Genomic DNA, 20,346 nt, shown 5'->3' with positions numbered 1-20,346 from the left:
AAATTTAAACCAAGTTGTGTGGGCTTCAAACAAACAATAAACTTCATATACACCAAATGCAGTACCAAATATGCCACTACCTTTCAGTAGCTTAATTCCTAGCATTTTAATTATTTACACATGTTACAAATCAAACTATTTGAACTGCCAGTTGGACCTATTTTGGATCAAACCACTGGGAGTTGAGGTCCAGTCCAGGTCCTAAAACATTGAAATACATACTTGCATCTTATCCCATAAAAAGGAGTAACCCAAGTTTGTTGCCATTAATGCCACATGAAGAATATGCCGGCCTTTCTAGTTCCTACACATCTAACGCTGCAGATTTATATAATCCTTGGTATAAAATACCATTCTCGGATCTTTTCTTCTTGCAATGTGCCCATGACATGGTGATCTAGATAGTTACCCCAATGGCGAAATTCTGTGCGAATAGATGGTCAAGACAAAATACAATTTTTTTAGAACAATTATTCACGTTCAAAGATAAAGGCCAAAGATTAGATGGCTAGGATCTTCCAATCTAGGAAACTTTTGGTGTATGGTATATCCACGGTGAGGCTCATCAGATGAGTGGCCTACATCTCTAAAACATGGACCACAGTTTTACTAAGTCAAGACTTGAGGCTAATATTCTTCTTTTTTTTAGGTTAAGGATCATATAATTCCCTCCCATCTAATTCTTAAAGAACACCAAATTTTGTCATCTCACATCTACAAAACCATTACCTGAAGTCCCTAAAACATTGGCAACCTCCTTGCTTTCTGCAATCTTAACACCTTCCCCATCTATTTCCTCAGAGCACATCTTCCTCCTTTTTGCAGTAACATTTGCATCAGCCGGTTTCAACCTTTCAAAGCCATCACTAGCCAAAGAGCCCATGTACTACACAAAATCCAAAAAAGCTATATTTTTGTCATTATGTGAAGAACTATCCAGTTTAAAAGTTATATTTTCATCATTATGTGAAGAACTATGCAGCGTTTTACGAAGCAATTCAAATATGCTTTAAAATCAACATGTATCAAGTACAAGATAGGCGTAGAAATCAATCTCAATAAATATGATAACTAGAAAATTTAAATTTTTTACTTTTGAATTCTCTTGAACCAATGTCCCAAGAAGTTAAGATTGCTGACCAAGAAGTATCCCAAAATGACCACTTTCAATATCTTGGCTCGATAATTCATGACAATGGAGAGACTAAGAAGGATAATGCTCATAGAATTAGAGTTGGGTGGATGAAGGGAAGATTTGCATCTAGAGTTTTATTGATCACCACATACCAATCAAACTAAAGGGGAGATTTTTATAAAATAGCTATAAGACCAGCCATCATGGGACAATGTTGGGAAATAAAGGAACAATATGTTCGTAGGATGTGTAGTTGAAAAGAGGATGTTAAGATGGATGAGTGGCAAGATGGTGAATGATAGAATTAGAAATGAATGCATTTGAAGATGAGGGAAGGTAGACTTAGATGGTTTGGTCATCTGCAACATTGGAGACCAAGAACTGCACCATTTAGGAGTGAGTTCAAGTTGAAGGCTCTAAATGGGAAAAGGTGAAGGCCCAAAAGGACGTTGGATTTGATAACCTATGGTATAACTGAGGATATGGTCCTGAGAGTGGAATGGCATGACAGGATTCATGCAGCCAATCCCCTAGGATAAGGCTTAGATGGTGATGATAATGATGATAAAATAAATAAAAGAAGATACATTGTGATATTGTCAATTTTTAAGAAATGAAAAATGTCCTTAAATTCTGCAATATAGTCAATTTTTCAGTAAAACCATAAATATTTCCACAATTTTCTTTGAAATATTATTTTTATTTTTTATTTTTATCTTGAGAATCCACAAAATTTAATTGATGGGGAGGAAGAGGATTCCTCACAAAGAATTACAAACCGGACCCAAAAGGGATAAAACAAAGTAAATGAACCTGACGCAAAGGATTGAACGGACAAAGCCCAAGAAATGACACCCAGATTAGCTCTCCTAAAGACCTCTCCATGAGATCTCTAGTGATTCCAAAAACATTTCTCGTTGCGCTTGTTCCAAATCGAACATAAAGCGGCCAGCTCCAAAGGACTCTCCCTTTAGGAACTATCCCGCCCCCATGCCATGATGAAAGGAAAGCTTCCATTGTTCTCAATATCACCCAACGTCACTGGAACTGCCCAAGGAAGTTGTCCCAGATTGCTCTCGAAAAAACGTAGTGAACCAACAGGTGGTCCATGAATTCTGCATCCCCCATGCACATAATGTAGACATTGGGAATGATCATATGCCTCTTTTGAAGATTGTCAACGATGAGCACCCTGTTCTTACCAACTGAACATGCAAAAACCACCACCCTAAGAAGAGCTTTATGGTGCCAAACCTCCTCCATCAGATCTCCCCAATTCCCTTTACCTAGGAAAAGAATAGCTTCATAGAGAGATCTAATCGTAAATCTCCCATTTTTAAAACCCATAACTCCATATCATCAGGGGTTAACCTCATGGGGTGAATGTGGTGAAGCTACAACAGCCTAGCCATATCCTCTAGCTCTTTGTCCAAAAGGTTGTTCTAACATAGGGAGGTCCAAACCACGCAACCACCTATGATGTTGAAACACTCGAAAACGTGTGCCCCCTACTCAAAGGCAATATTAGCCAAGTTATGAAACAAAACAGCTAGAGGTCTATTAAAGCACCAAGTGTCTGACCATATGTTTATCCGAGCCCCTTTGCTAACCAAGAAGGAAACACCTTTCTTGAATTTGTTGATCATTCTAACTACCGGTTTCCATGTTGCAGAAGCTCTTCACTGAGATGATTCCTTTGTCAGCCATCCCCCCTCCCCATATTTCATTACTATCATCCTTTTTCCCTAAGCACCCATCTCTGACCCGAAGGTCCACACACATTTACCCAAGATGGCTATATTCATTTACCCAAGGTGGCTATATTCATGACTTTTAGTTTTCTCATCCCAGCACCTTCCTCCCTGGTTGGTCTACATACATCCCATTGAATTAGGTGGAATTTTTGCTTGTCATTTGAGCTTTGCAACAAGAAATCTCACTTGATTTTATTAGTTCCATTCAACACTTGATTTTCACTTGTCTTTTAAGCCTTGCCAGTAGAAAATCCCACTTGACTTTATTGTTTCTTTTCAACACACTGAAAAGATTGGAAAGTGGGACATATAGTAGACCAACATATTGGACAACTTTGCCTTCTCAATGTGATTCAACACCACCCCCCCACCCCCAAAAATAATAATAAATAATAAATAAATAAATAAGTTGGGAGCTTATTTTCAATTCTCTTAATAAGCTCATCCCACAAGTGTTTCTCCATCTTGCCAATGCACAGTGGGAGGCCCAGAAATGTCAATAGAAGACTACCTGCTTTGCAACAAAAGATTTCTGCTAGATACTTGACTTCTTCTAAGGCCATTCTTATCCCCCAATAACTCATTTTTATGAACGTTAACCTTCAAACCCAAGACCACTTCAAATCATCTAATTCTTATTCCCAATAACTAATTTTTAGTATTATCAAAGAATTTTCACAATTCTCTAAAGGATTTTTTTTACTTTCCTACTTTGTTTTAAATTTATTTTATTTTCTGCAGGATTTTGTTCTCAAAGATTCCCAAAAACCAAATTCTTGGAATCACCATCATCTAAGCCTTATCTCAATTAATTAGGGTTAGCTTAAACCCAAATTCTTGAAAATCTCCCTATAAATTGTTGAACACAAGATGGGTTACTTTGGTTGGAAATTTGTGCTAACTCTATCATCCATGCCAATGGACACATGTCCTGCCCACCCACTTGACAGCTCATGGTACTATAAAACAAATCGATTGATTAATCAAAATTAATTTTCTTAGAAGTGTTGGGAGGGCTCTCTGATCAACATGTTAAACACTTGGACTTCAAGTATTCTGGCCAAAAGTTTCAGTACTTTGGCCCTAATATTTGTTTAAACCATCCCCATGCTTTTTTATTGTTTATCTTTTAATCTATGTTTGGATTTCCCTTCATAATTTGGATTGGTTCCACTCAAGGTATGTCGTAAGGGTAATGGTGGCCATAATGGTCCCCACCGTTACCGATACAAGTAATGATTGTTACGTCCCCATAACAGTTTTTTTTTTTTTTTTTAAGAAAAAAATCCTGAATATTGAGAGATTCCAAATATGTATTCTTTTATGGTTTTAAACATTATGGTTTTACACATGTTTATGATTGTGTAACGGACCACTCTTTGGTAAGAATGTGATCTCGGCTTATCTAATTATTTTATAACCTGATAGGCTTAGACAAACCCAAAATTTGCTTGAAATTCATGCAAGCTATGGCACTCATCCCACTAATGCACATCCCCAAGCATTTGACATCATTCCCCACAAGTACTTTTACAAAAAATAAATTAAATTAAATTCGAATGAATAATGTTGCCAATTTGGGGGGCCACTCAAATGCCCCCAAATTTACCACAAATTCATACATCCATAACACTCATCCACTAATGCATATACCTAAGCATTTGGCATCATTCTTCCCAAAAAAAAAAAAAAAAACATAAATAATAAAATTAAATTCAGATGAATAGTTGCCAATTTGTACGACTACTCGAACGCCCCAAAATCAGCCCAAAATTTATGCAATCTACAGCACTCTTCCCATTAATGCAATTGGCCCCAAATTATGCTTATTTCATCATCCAATTATCAGATTGGTGGACATTTATTGGACAAAGAAAAATTAAAAATATCCAAATGGTCCTACTTCAACAAACAATAGTCTACAAATCAACAGTTAGGATCATCCAAACAATCTGACTTTGGGATTGTGACTTACCAATAGTTGCACCACATTTTAATGGGTTTAGTTTGATTTAATACATGACATAAGTAAAATTTTCTGAGTGCAAGTGTATCAAGCTTCATACCCCACTAGACTATCAAATAATTAAAAAAGAGGTCTCAAGTCTAGTTGGACCACAAGTTATGGTCCACCCATGACCCAACATATAAATTCCAACTGGTTAAGTGCCTATGGAATCCAACCTTACCAATAGATTGGCCCCAAAATGAGGGTCACTTGGTGCAAAGATCAGCCATATCTACTCATCAGGTGGTTCACACTATAGACAAAAAAAGTAGCAATTGGTAAATAATAAAAAAATACAAATCTGGTCCACTCGATGAGTGGATGTGCCTGAGTTTTGCAAAAAGTGATCCTCGTGATGGGGCCAACATATTGGATGGCATGGATGTCTCACACACATAAATGGTTGGAAGGTATCCATTGCCTCAACTATAACTTATACTCCAACCGGTCGGACCTCTATTTGAAAAGTTGCTCAGAAATAAAGAAGCCACGTTGTGGCATTCTTTTGACAAGGCAAAAAAGAAATAGAGAGAGAGAGAGAGAGAGAGAGAGAGAGAGAGACGCACTTGTAGAGAGGCATCCGGAAGCAAGAGTGAGAGAGACGCACTTGCAAAGAGGCATCGAACTAAAGAAGAGAAGAAGAAGAAGAAGGAAAGAGAGAGGGAGAGAGAGAGAGAGAGAGAGCTTTCCAATCCCCAGGTATGCTCTTTTTTCTTGTAGAAGAAAGAAGAAGAAACATCCCAGGGATAATGACCGTTACTCCATTCAACGGCCGTTCCTCCTTTTCAAGGGTGCCTAGTTCGACCTAGAATTGCATAATGGGGTGTACCAGTACAGTTACATAACCGTTTCGGCACACCCTGGTTCAACTCAACAGTAGGCCCAAATTTGTTGGCGCAACTTGGGAAACAAGAGCTACATTAGGCATGCTCCCGTTTCTAGATTTTTTGTCGAAAAGTACAAGTGGGATAAGGATGGCTCAACTTGGGCAAAGCACATCCCATGTATCCCCAAAAACAGAAACTTCAATCCATGCCTTTACATTTGTCATTCTCAAAGAATTCTAATTGAAATGGATGAACTGACCAATCTGTATTAGTTTATATGCAGATGGTTATTTGAGAAAGATGCCAACATAATTCACATGTTCAGCTCCATTTATGCCTTGACATTGATCTAGAAGGATGGATTCATTGTACATGTAAATAAGTTATAAAGTGATGGTGTCATCATCAAAGCTTTGTCCCAACTATATGAGGTTGCCTTTATACATCATGTTTCACTAGTCACTCCTATGTAAGGCACTAAGCTCAGAAACTGCACAAGCCTTCATATCCTTTCACCATCTTTTGTGATCCAGCAGGTGTCTACCTATAGCTAAGTCCTTTTAGATCTTCCTCTCATCTTCTTCGTTGGGCATGACTCAACGAACCACCAGAATCTGCTCTCCAACCCTCAGTTGCTTCAGACGGCCTCATTTGTAATTTTACCATCCAAATGGGAATGTTTGTGTGGAAACCGTCTCTAAAGTTGTGCCTAAGCAGCCTAACCATATCTTTACCTGCATATACAATCCCTTGTACCACAATGGGTATATATAACTTAAAAAGAAGTCTTTGTATTCTCCAAAATGGTTTCTTCAACCATGAATTATTCAATTTCCAAGTATACAATTTCTAAGTGCATGCATATGAACCATCACACACTGCTAGAGTATCAAATAATTCTTATTTGGTTCCCACATTCCTAAACATGGTTTCTATTTGGAATAAAGGAAATATAGTACAGTGAAGGATCCCACTGTAATCCTCCAATTGGCCCAGGATAGTAGTACCCACCAATTTGATTCGACACCCCAAATACATTTAGGAATTATAAGGTCCTAATGCAACTAAACATGAATAGTACCCTGATGAATCTATTTTCTACAAGAAGAGGCCATGTTTCATTGATCCAGGTGATTGATATTATGAGTCCCACCGTGGATGTATGATGCTCCGGAAAATTTTCAAATTGGATGCTCAAATATATCCCATTACGGATCTTATTTCGGACTGTTGTTGTGTTTTCTGCCTACATGTTCATTTGCTGGCTACTAATTTGAGGATTAGAATCATCTGATCTTGGAGCTCATTTAGGCATCACTGATCGGCTGTGGTTCCTTTGGATAAATGGTTTGTATTTCCAAATCATGGGGCATCACATGTACCAACAGATCATCAGCACACTATTCCCTTTTTAATGCTTCAGGACCTTATAATTCCTCAACTACTTTTTGACAACTTACCAGATCATCCACCCAACGGGCATTTGAGGTATACTGAGTGTAGAAGGCCCAAGGTTCAATAATCCATACCATCAGTATTTGAGCCACATTGGGGATGGACCAATTCCCAAAAATTGTCCCATGCATGGCAATCCTGTCCTTCTGTATTATGACCCAGAAAACAACGGTCAATAGGTTTGTCCAATGTACAACAACCCTATCCTCTGTTTTGTCCCCCCAGATTGTAGGATCCTAGCCAATGATTAATGGCTAGGATCCCATAATCAAGATTTCAATGATGCATATCATTAGTCTATTGGCCCCGCTATGGATGGACCAGTTCCCAAAGAATGTCCTATGCTAGACAATCCCATCCTTCATTTGGTGGCCAGATAATGACTGTCAATAATAAATATAGAACAATCGTGCCCGTTCAATTAAAGAACCCAAGATCTATGGCTAGGATCTTATAATCTAGAAGATTTTACGGCTCGTTTGTTTCACCATTGTAAATGTGAATGGTAGTGTAAATAAGCAATGATTATTTTTCGCCCATGTTCGGTAGAGAAGGAAATTACGTTTTTAGTTACCCCTCGAAAATCGTGATGTAATGCTTGCAATTGGACAAGAATTGTTTTGATTAAAAATGTGGGGCCCACCGTGATGTATGTGTCTGATCCACACTGTCCATCCGTTTTACCAGCTCATTTTAGGGCATGAGGCCAAAAATGAGGGAAATCTAAAGCTTAAATGAACCACGCCACAGGACACAGAGGGAACAATGATGCCTACCACTGAAAGCTGAAACGTGGATCAAGCTCACAATGATGTGTCTGTCATCCAACCTATTCATAATGTCACACGGACATGGATGAAGGGTAAACACAAATATCAGCTTGATCCAAAACTTCTATGGCCCCCAAGAAGTTTTCAGTGGTAGATGTTCAATTCCCCCTATTTCATGTGGTGTGGTCCACTCGAGCTTTGGATTTGCATCATTTTTTAGCTCACACCCTAAAATGAGCAGGTAAAATAAATGGACGGCGTGGATAAGACACATAGGTAATGGTGGTCCCTATAGGTTTTACACTTGTTGCGTTTTATTTTCTCAATTTTAGTGTTGGAGCATTCCAAACAGCAATGGCTGTCAATGTCATATTAAAGCATCAACATGTAATTACGGGTATAAGTAATGATTACCCATTTACCTGTAATTACAGGTAATTACAAGAAAACAAACAGGCCCTTAGTAATCCATACCCGTCAGTCTGTTGTGCACACTTTGGATGGATCAATTCCCGAAAAGATCTCCCATGCATACCAATCCTATCCTTCCATCTTGTGTCGTATTAAAGATCTCCCGAAAAGATGTTCAATGATAGAAATACAAAACCCCATGTGCATTCAACTAAAAGAACCCAAAATTGATGGCTAGGATCCTACAGAAGATTTTTGGGCCATAGTCCATTGATGATGGGTTGCATCAGCCCAATGGACTGGGTCCACTAAACAATCGGCGTTACGTGTACATGCTTCAATCATAAATACACTGTAAATATCCTCAAGATCCTATAGTTCTTTTCAACCCGCCCACAATTTGAAATTTTAGCCACTACAAGAAAGTGATGACTTTGGGACACAGAATAGTGACAAGGATCCAATGATTTCGACTGATAGCCAACCATAGATAAGAATATCGGTATTGTATCGGCCGATACGGCCATATCGTATCTGTATCGGCACAAGACAATATGGAATACAGAGTTGTATCAGCCCGATATGAAAAAACTGAACTGTATATCAGCCTGTATTGGCCCGTACCGGCTGATACGGGGCATATCGGCACCGATACGGAGCCGATACAGTCGATACGCCCATAAAACCTAAAATTGAATTTTATTTTATTTTTTTCAAAATTTCACTCAGGTCTCCTCTTCTTCTTTTTTCCATTTAAACAATGGAAGAAGCTCAAAAACTCATTTTAGGGCTAGATCTAGACCTATTTTGGGATCAAAACAAATTATTTTAATAAGATTCAAGAAATCAAAGCGAAGTGGACTATTATGGGAAAAATCAAAAAGAAGGGTAAACCTTCACTTTCTTTTTTATATTTTCATATTCTTCTTGTTGTATTTCTATGTAATGGGCTTAGTTCACCAAATCATGCTTGATTTGTGTTCAATTAGGGCTCATTTAGTTGACCTTCAACAAGCCAAATCGACAGACAACATTCTCATCAAAGAATGGTCCGATACACCATTGAATACATGGTCAAAACATAAAAAATAAAAAATAAAAATGATAGATTCTTGGATATCTCATTTTTTCAATTTTTTTTTTCTTTGAAAAAAAAAAAAAAAAATCTAACCAATACGGACCGATACGGCCTGAATATCGATACGCAACGCCATATCGTATCATTTTTCTGTCAGGCCGATACGTACACCAATACCAACATTCAAAGCCATGTAGCCAACTTTTCATTTGACCTCTGCAAAAGGTAGGCCCAACCATTAGATTGGCACAACTGGATGGTGTGGGCCGCCTTATGAATGGACAAGCCTGACTTTTGTGTCAAGAGACCATCATAGTGGGGGCCTAACATTTGCATGCCTCAGATGTCCTACACAAGTGAGGCATTGACGGGAAAGATGGGGCTGCCTAGTATGCAGCTGTCTGTAGGTGATCAGTTCTTGTAATTGCTCTTACATTGTGTCACGTGTAGGAATTTGGGAATTCTAAGCATACTTGTTTATGTGATATGGACTGGGGGTCTTCATGGCACTAATGTTGTCAATGCACAAGCATGCGAAATTCAGATAAGGTGCACTGTGAGGCATGAGCATGTCTTCGATGAAAAATAAGGCTGGAGTTTGTAAGTTATGCTTCCTACAATATACCATTGAGTTTGGCTAATCCTAGAGGAACAAGAAAGCGTTACCTTCAGGAAAATATAAAAGGACTTCTAAAACTTTTTAGATCAATCAACATTCTATTGTGCATTGGAAGCCATATTTAGCAGAATAACATGTTCCTGGTCAGCACACTCATTATATCGATATACAAAATACAAATACAAGAAAATCTTGTTGGCATGATATTGAATTATTGAATAATAGATGAAAGGATAGTCAATTATAACCTTTTCAAGAATGGAAATGGCTTCTTTTGTGGCACTTTTCTCCCGTTCTGACAAGAACATAAAGGTATTTAAATTCAGTTCTATTACCATTATGAGGACGTAGGCAAAGTTACTCATTAGGTAAAAACAAGGAAAAAACAAAAAGCTTTTACATTTACTGTGTGCCCGTGATAAAGATATTTTGATTCCTCAAGAACAAAAGTAACAAAGTGTATGTTGCTTAAGATGCACCAAAATAATGTGAAACATCAAAAGCTTCCAAGGAAAACCAAGAACCGAAAAACCAAAAATAATTGGCTTGACAAGCAAAAGATAAAGCAATCAGACAGGTAATTTATGATAGGAACATCAAAATAATGCGAAACATCAAAAACTTCAAAGCAACAAGAAGAACTGAAAAACCAAAAACAATTGGCTTGACAAGCAAAAGATAAAGCAATCAGACAGGTAAATGATATGAACACTCGCCAGAAATATCTATGTGAAACATAGTAACTTCTCATCATCATCATGAATCATCTTAGCCTTTCCCCCAGCAAATTTCAGGTTAGCATTTAAATGGTCTATAGGCAAAAGTTCTACGATCAGCTGCCCACATGACAGCCACCTAAAAACATAATGCAGGATGAGGTTTTCTAACTTAAGATGATAACAAATTCAGATTTCAGATTTTGTGAGCAATAAACGTAAAATTCAACAACCTCATATCATTTCAAACAATAATCAAATAACTATATGTAAAGCCCTAGGCTACCATATGCTCGAAATAGGAATTGTTAAAATACTATCACCATAGGTCCCAATGGAAGTAAGGAATTCCACAATTAACATAGGGTTAGTCTAACAATCAAAAGGAATTATTTAAATCTAAAAGGGATTAACAAAAATTAGGGTTTAAGATGATCTAGGGTTAGGGTTTTGAGAGAAAAAAGTGTAAAACCTGAAATTTAGGGTTACAGTTTTGGGAAAAGGGGAAAAGTAATGAATTAGGGTTAGGGTTTTGGTTGAATGATAGTGAAAAGGAGGGGAAACCAAACACATGCAAATGGTGGGGGGGGGTTTCCGCACATGTGGCCGTACAACTATCCTATGGACGTACAAACGAGCGTGTTCCCACATGCGCAGGTTGGGTAGGTTTTGGGATGTGAGGGTTTGAGGAGAAGTTAGGATGAAGAAAAGATGAGAAAAGGAAAAACGGAAGAAGATGTAAAGAGAAGTAGGGTTAGAGATAGAGACCTTGTCGAGAGCAATGTTCGAAATATCGGTATCGCGTTACATATCACATTCTTGGGATACAGATACATATCGGTTATCGCATGGGATATATCGGTTGTATCGTGTAATTTATCATTGTTGTTGAAGACATTGGGAAACATTGGGAAATTGGTTGAATTTTTAAATGAAACTTCAATGATTGTTAAAAAAGACATCAATACACACTAATAAATCAAAACATTACAAAAAACAAGCACATATAATAGGTTTTCTTTGTATGGGATTCTAATCTATGCGTTGTTTAACTGAAGTGATGCAAGTATATTCAATGTCTATTCATATAATTTATGAATGTAAGAAGACGTGTGGAAACACAAGCAATGCATTCAAAAGCAAAAGAAGAATCACTAGCTTAGGTTACATACATGTTTGATTTGATGTTTGGACACAAAGATTGCAAACGATATGCATGAAATTGGGAATTTTTTATTTTTTCAATTTTCCGCAACTCGGCCCATCTCCTCAAAATCGAAGTTCCCAATCCATGATTTTTCATGCAAAACATGAAAAATCATGCATTTGTAACAATTTAACACTAATTTAACATGATTTACAGAAAACAAAAGGATCGAAATTCAAAAATGTTCACCAGATCGAACATGTGGGATATTTCGCACTACTTGTACGTTTCGTATCGCACTGGTGGAATACAAGATATATCGTGGGATATATCAGCTGATATTGTCGATATTTAAAACACTGGTCGAGAGAAGAGAGAGAGAGAGAGAGAGAGAGAGAGAGAGAGAGAGAGAAGGCTTCACACCTTGAAGATCTCTATGCACACAAGCAAAGAGAAAAGAACTCAAATTTTTTTATTCCTCAAATCATGCACAATGGGGGGGGGGGGGGGGTGTCGATTTTATTTTGTTGCCAACATGTCCTACTCATAAAATAAATGTACGGAAAGCTTTGAAATCTGAAATTAAACATCTAAACCACTATATAACATAAAATAAAATAATCTTAAAATAACATAATGTCATTTGATGAAGATGGCCCACGATCAATGGTATGATCATGTGCACCATGTGATTTGACAGTCCGATGATCGCATCCATCTAATTTAACAGTCCAAATCTTTCCCTCTAGTAACCCACATGCATCTTCTCGGTGTGGGGTCATCCAGATGATTGTGCATGCTATGTGCGGTCTTCAACATGGGTACTTGCCTAGCCACAGAGAGACTAGAGGACTTGCCTCATCAACTAATATGTGCGTAATGATGTCCCCATCAACTCTCCCCAGCTGACAAAATTTCACCTCTGGCGAAATAAAACTCATGTACCACTCAAGTGAATCCGAATCGATACTCTGGAACTTCGCCTCTGTGGTCCACATACTGTCTGATATCAACATGTTCTTCCATTTTATAAGAAACTTCTGATAGTGTACATGTATGTGTAGGATGTGCTAACTATTAAATCCTATCATTCATCTAATCATGCATACATATAATTAAACATTCACCGCATAAGCATAATTCAACAAGTGCTCAAATAACAATCTCAAACACAAGCATGTATAGTGGTTCGGTTTCCCTACTCCACTCCCGGCGGACACACTCAACCCATGAGTGTACCGGATTTCACTATCGGGAGTTTTAAATCGAGTTCACCTCTAACCTTTACAATCCTACATAAGGACCGGCTCCCGCAAGAGACTTTACGTGGTTTTCTATAGGCTCGCCATGAACCTCGGTCCTACACAAGAACCTACTGAAGTACACTCCCGCCAGAGGCTCCCACAAGAAACTTTAGTTGGTTTACTATAGGCTAACCAACAACCTCAATCCTAATCCAAGGACCTACGTTTACTCCTGCCAGAGACTCACTCAAAGACTAACATGTACACACTCGTGTCCAGTGGCCTACACAAGGACTTTGATTTATGTCATATGCAAGATCCAAGATCCTACAGAAGAACCTAGTTGAGTTTAGCAATTCAAACTCTTACACTCAATCCTACACAAGAAATAGTAATCAAGGTCGAACCAGTAGTAATCAATTGGTAGCCCAAAACAATCGTTTAGAGCAGATAGAGGCCTCGCTACAAGCCAACCCCAATACCAAGGAAGATGGTCAATCCCAAGTAGGAGACCCTGTGCATGTTGAGGTAGGAGATCCTATTAGAGGGCGTGGACATGGTTGAGTTGGCGGTCGTGGTGGTGCTCATTTTCAAGCACCCCCTAGAGAGTTCCACGAGCGCAAGCTCTATGACCGCTATGATCCAGATGAGTGGCTCATGAAGAGCGTGAAGGTAGATGTGCCAAGTTTTGATAGTTGCCTGAACCCTAAAGCATTCCTCGACTGGATTGAGGACATGGACAGAACTTTGAATGGTGTGATATGTCTGATGCCTGTCATATAAGGTTTGCCAAGATGAAATTGGTAAGCCAGTCTAAGTTATTTTGAACCAAAACAGAGCGCTAGATTGAGAGGTCTAGAGGTGTCCCAATAGTGCACTAGGAAGAGATGAAAGAAATGTTGAAAGAAAAATATATTCCCCTTTTGTACCATCAAAGGTTATTGGATAGGTGTCAATCCTTTCGCCAAGGGACCTTGCTTGTGTTAGATTACATCGCTAAGTTTAAAGAATACATGATGCGATGTGATATTGAAGACTCAATGATTACTCTTTCTCGTTTTAAAATGGGCTTCCGAGTCAACATTCAACAGGAACTTCTCCCCCGTGACGTTAACACCCTCGAACACATGTACCAAGTGGTGCTAGACATCAAGCAAATATTTTAAGCCACAATTTGGGAAGCGATTTGACTCCCGAGATTCCAATGTTAAGACTACTCCTTGAGGAGTTAAAAGTCTAACTTTGGGGGTCAATCCAAAGCTCTTCCTGGTCCACAACCCAACCCTAAGGATGGAAACCCTTGGAATCACACCAAGAGAAGGCTTCGCACCTTGAAGAAATCTAAGCACACAAGCAAAGAGAAGAGAACACAATTTTATTTTATTTTCTCAAACCGTGCACAATATGGGGGGGGGGGGTATTTTGCTCCCAACATGTCCTACTCATAAACTAAATGTACAAAAAACTTTGGAATCTGAAACTAAACATGTAAACCACTAAATAACATAAAATAAAATAATCCTAAAATAACATAATGTCCTTTGATGAAGATAGCCCATGATCAATTGTCCAATCATGTGCACCATGTGATCTAACAGTCTGATCGTCGCATCCATCTAATCTAACAGTCCAAATCTCTCCCTCTAGTAACCCACATGCATTTTCCCAGTGTGGGGGTCTTCCAAATGCTCGTACAGGCTGTGGAGTCTTCAACATGGGTACTTACCTAGCCACAAAGAGACTGATACCCGCCTCCTCCTCTGATACGTGCATGTAAAGGTGTGTGATGTAATGTTCCCATCAAAACAGCAACTCAAAAAAAATAAAAAAAAAAATTAAAAAATTAAAAAATTAAAAAAAGGAAAGGAAAGAGAAGAAAGATGGCTATGAACCTATAAGACACGATAAGATGAATTTAAGAATTCATAAAAGAGGTATTGTACAATGCTTTGCCCAAACCGTTGACATTGTTTTTCTTCCTTTTTATTCATGCCAACAACCTTTACAAGAGTGCCCACCATTAAATGACCTAAATCCTCATTGGATGGACCTTGCTATGGATGACTAGGACGAGAACCTTCATCTTACAGTCCCAGCCATTCTACAAGTGGAGCTCACCTATTGCATATGGACCATTGGCTATACTTACTTCTCAACCATCCATTTACTGACCAACAATAGGATGGCTACGACTGTTCAATATAGGGTGTTCTTTAGCAATATCACCCATCAACATTGAAGCCCACTAGATGAGCGGTTTGTATCAATGAAAAGTGCCCCAACTTTAAGGAATGCTAGCCCAAAGGCCCTAAACTAAAACTCCACTAGTTAAAACCAAGCAATGTATATTTCCTCTATATAAAGACAAGCTATCGGATCCAAAAGGTTTTAAGTTTAAACATGCAACAAATTTTAAATGTAAATAATGTTTATTTTTATGAGTAAGAGGATAAATTTTGTTTAAAGGAAAAAGATCTAAAACTTAGTAAGAGGATCATCATTATTAGCATTAAACATATTAGCCCAGCTAAAAAACAATACAATATTGGCGTCATGTATTAGACCCTATCAACCCATATCAGTCATTTTTCTTTAAGCCATTAAATTAAGAAAAACTATCAGAATAAGAAATTAGATATTCAAGAATAAACTTTTTTTTCTTTTTTGTATTTTAGACATATGTAGCAGTGTATCAGACTATTCTTTGTTAAGAATGTTGTTTGTCAGCTTGACCTGTTGAAAGTCAACCAAATGGTCCCTAATTGAACAAAAGTAAGCATAGCAAACAGGATTAAAACAACACAATATGAGCATTATGTATCGATATTGGCCCATATCAAACTACATTAGTCATTTGTTTTCAGCCAAAGAATTAAGTTAAAAAATTTATAAAAAATAATAAAATAATAAAATAAAATAAAATAAAATGAAAGATGTTTAAGAATCCTACTTTTTTTCTTTTTTATATTTTGGTCAGATAATGGTGTATCAGACCATTCTTTGATAAGCATGATTTGGTGAATTCAGCCCACACATTGAAATACAACGAAAAGAAGATGAAAAGTTGAAAACATGGGGGGGGAAAGTGATTGTTTACCCTTTTTCCAATATTTCCCATAATGATCCATTTTGCTTCAATTCGTTGAACTTGACTCGAGTCTTTTGTTTTGATACTCAAAATAGGCCTCAATCTAGTCTAAAGTGACTTTCTAGGCTTCCCCCATGGTTGAAGTGAAAAAAGAAGAGGAAAAATGAGAGGGAAAAAAAAAAGGACCTTTATGGTTGTGTTAGCCATATTGAGCCATGTTAGGCCCATAGGGTATTGTTCAATGCGTCCTGAATATACGATATAGCCATATCAGCCAATACGATACTGACATACAAATCCATGTAGATGATCCATTAAGTCAATGCATATTGATTTGTGTTACAAAAAGAATATCTAGAAAAGCATTGTCCTTGGCTAGCACATCAACTATGGAAATGGGCTTGTTTGAATCAATGTACTTGGAGCAAATTCTCCCTTTGACCCCATTAACGAGTAAAGATTGTTTCCATGGAGCCAGAAACTTTCCGGAAGCCCAAGCAATCACTTTTTTCCATCGCCCTCCACAATTCGTGGCCCCTTGAAAGAGTAAAGAACAATGATACGTATACCCCTGTATTTATCACCAATACTTCTGCATGGCTCGAGTCACCAACCATAATCAGCTCGAAGTAAGCAAATCAAGCCATCAAAATTACTAACTGCAACCTCAATACCAAAAATGCCCGAATCATCAAGGAACTACCATCAACTTTTTTTTCCATAATTTGGGGGAGGAGGGTGTCAAAAATGCAATTTTTTTTTTTCCTTTTCAACAAATCTCAAATGAATAAGTTCTGGTAAAGGTCCAACTTTGAAACTAAAACACCTTGAAATCCTTAGACATGATTGCCCAGCTTATAAGATGAAACTTGATTGTCTCCTTCACCCTAGCCAAAGGGGAGGTGATGTCATTGAATATTCTTGACCAAGAAAAAGATAAAACCAATGACATTCATCTAAACAGTTAGACATCACTCATTCTTCCGGAAAAAGAAATATTAATGTGTATAGATGACCAACCAAAAAAGAAATGGCATAGCCAATCCTGACTCATTTGCATGAAAATACAAACATACCAATCTCACCAAAATAATAGAAGTAAATTCCCAAATCATGTTAACTTTCTTTTATCGTCACTCCTAATTTCACCTTGATAAAATTAATTTTGGGAAATTTGTTGAATACAACAATTCGCCTAAATAACATAAAACAAACCAAATTCCTTCATCCACTGAAAAATACAATTGCATCCACTTCATATAAATGGGAGGAGAAAACTCAATTCATCGGTGAGATGCAAAAGCAAGATGATTCATCTAGACAAGAACTAGAGAAAAATCTGATTGAAATTGATACAAATTCATCTAAACAGATACAAAGTCCATACCTAAATAGGCCATGGTAAAATGAAACGAGCCCAATCATTTAAATGAGAAAGCATAACCACTGCATATAATAATAGGTAAATGGACCACTATCAAAACCATCATCTCCATGAAGGGTAAAAAAAAATGCCAACCATTTCCTTATTATTAAAATCAGAATTGTCACTTCTCCTAGGATTCGTAATAGCTTGGACAAGGCTATGATCTATTTCTAATTGACCAGGAATTAAAATTTAAAATTTAAAATTTTAAAAAAAAAAAATTAAAAGGACAACAGCAGCCGGCAAAATAAACACCATGTCAAATAAATCAGAAGATTCAGAACTCAGTATATACCAAGAGAGAGGGTCAGTGCTATCATATTATCGAAGTTAGCCATCAAGTATCAATATTTGCACGTGGTCCATGTGGATAAGCCTGGATCTTTCATCTGTTGGGTCCTATTATGGAGGGGATGTTCCAAAAATCATAGAGGTCAGGTAATCCGAGCTGCTAATTGAAGGACTCTTGAGGATTACAAATGGACAGTTTGGAAAAAGTCCAGTCAACAGTTGATATTCAGTGAAAAATGAATCAACCACTATATTACTAAGACCATCTGATTGTTGTGATTTCGGACATATGGCTTACCCATGCAATAGATGAACAGTCCAGATCTCATATATGTGTGCCATGTGTGTGGATATTGACTGTTAGGTAACTAAATAAGATGGCACTTAGGTAAAATGAAAAGAAAAGAAAAACAAAAACACCCAGTTCATCTGTGATTTAGAAAAAAAGAGAGATGATCACAGACAGCCATTACTTTCCTGCCAACATGACACATTTGTAGAACATCTGATCCATGCAAAAGGTGGGTCACACCATGATGATCACATGTTAGCCTGTTAGGAAAATCAGGCCAATCCACTCATTGGGTGGGCCAGACCAGTACACTGAGTCATGCCATCAGCTGTCCATTCATTTTGATGTTGTGTCCTTCTCCATGAATGGAACCACCTGATTTGCATTCTAGGTGATCATTGCAGTGTGGCTCACAATTTTCACAAGATGGGACATCTACACATGTGACATGTTGGCGGGAAAGAAATGGCTGCCATACGTCATCATTTCTCTAAGAAAATACCATTTCATCTTTGAAAGAAAATCCCTACTAAGTTAATAATAAAAAATCGGAATCCAGCACATTCTAAGATTAATAAACGAAAGATAATGATTAACAACAGACAGAGAGAGAGATTTGTCATTTGGTAGCTTGGATTTTGGGCCTTTTGGATTTGGAATCCAAATCCAGGCCAAAATCTTCTGTCTGGCACCCTGGAATTTAGTGGATTCTGGATTTGAACCTCAAAAAAGTCCAGTTCTCAATTCTTCTTTAAAAGCTGGTTGACTAATACAAGGATTTTCAATACACTCCAATGCTCATATTTCAAACAGCTCTCTCCATCATCCAGGTTGAAAATCTAGGTGGCCAAGTACGGTTTCTGGATTCAACAGATAGAAAATCAAGAATGAAACAAAGGGGGTGAGCATTTCAAATCCTGGATTTGGATCCTTATGTAAAAATCCAAATAGAAGCAATCAAAAAACAGAGAGAGAATCTCACTGATGGTGCAGGTGATTAGGAAGCCGCAATGGGAGTGGTCGATGAGGGAAGAAGGAGCCTTGTAATCGAAGCGAGGGATGCTTATAACCGTCGAATGCTGCACCCATGGGCTCAGTCCCTCTTTCTCCTCTTTCTGCTCTTCTCCCACCATTCTCTCTCTCCCTCAGCGGTAACTGATTTTCAAATCTTCAGAAAGGGAGGGAGTTTGGTTGAGAATCCTTATAAACCCTAGAGACGGTGGAGTGGAGGAGAAAAGGAGAGCCGCTTGACAGTTGCTTTAAGGGAGGGTTAACATTAATGGATCAGTAATACTCCGGTTATCAGATATGGCCAGTGGGACCCATGATCCAGTGATCCAGACCGTTGGTCTATCGTCCTCACAGCTAATTACGGGAACGTGTATTTCCTGCCAAATCCTTTCGCAGGAAGTTCCTGCGCTGGGAAGCTAGGTGGGGCCACCGTTACGAGTGTGATAAATCCACCCGTCCATCCGTTTTGTGAGCTCCTTCAGGAGATTTAGGCTGAAAATAAGCCGGATCCAATACTAAAGTTAGCCAAAAACGCGAGAATTGAACGTCCATGGATGAAGTATTCGTGGGCCGCATAAGTACTGAATCAGACTAATATTTGTGTTTTCACTTCATCCCAATAGGAATGAGGTTAAACATCACCGTCTGACTCCAGGGAGGGCGGATTGGATACTGAATGCTTAGGTAGCCAAAAGCCACTGAAGTGACGTGGCAAAATGTCATTGGTTGAATGCTAAGAAGCCGTTCTTTTGCAATGAATGCTCCTCTGCTATATATCTAGTAGTCGATCTTTCTCCCCTTCAAAACAGTCAATTTAGATCTCATACATATGTTTTATATTTACATGCGTGCCGTGAATATATATGTGTTGCTCTACACGTGTGTGGACATAATAACCTCATTCCTTGTGTGTGGACAACTGAGGCCCCTGCATTGGCGATCTAGACCGTTGATTAACGGGCTACCATTATGAATGGGGGTTCCCTAGAAGACCTTAACATTGAACTATCTTAACCCTTCTATCAATGACCTAAAAATAGACAGCTACAAAGAAAACACGTCCCATTTGAATCA

The 20,346-nt window shown here is 38.1% G+C and overlaps 1 protein-coding gene across 3 annotated transcripts in view; it reads right to left on the bottom strand.

Moving 5' to 3' along the window:
• LOC131243077 (uncharacterized) overlaps positions 1-19,533 on the bottom strand; it is a 64,796-nt gene extending 45,263 nt beyond the window's left edge. Inside the window, exons 1-3 of one of the 3 annotated variants that reach the window (XM_058242153.1) lie at positions 19,244-19,533; positions 10,306-10,352; positions 730-886 (exon numbers count right to left, since the gene is read on the bottom strand). In XM_058242153.1, coding sequence (XP_058098136.1) covers positions 730-886; positions 10,306-10,352; positions 19,244-19,394 — 355 coding nt within the window. In that variant the 5' untranslated portion in view covers positions 19,395-19,533. The remainder of the gene's footprint in view (positions 1-729; positions 887-10,305; positions 10,353-19,243) is intronic. The other 2 variants (XM_058242154.1, XM_058242156.1) reach the window with 2 other exon arrangements.
• Positions 19,534-20,346: the final 813 nt, after the last annotated feature.

The sequence above is a fragment of the Magnolia sinica genome, chromosome 4, assembly GCF_029962835.1.
Source record: "Magnolia sinica isolate HGM2019 chromosome 4, MsV1, whole genome shotgun sequence".
Lineage (NCBI taxonomy): Eukaryota > Viridiplantae > Streptophyta > Magnoliopsida > Magnoliales > Magnoliaceae > Magnolia > Magnolia sinica.
Note: the sequence above shows the minus strand (reverse complement) of the source record. Positions and strands in the feature narration are given on the sequence as shown.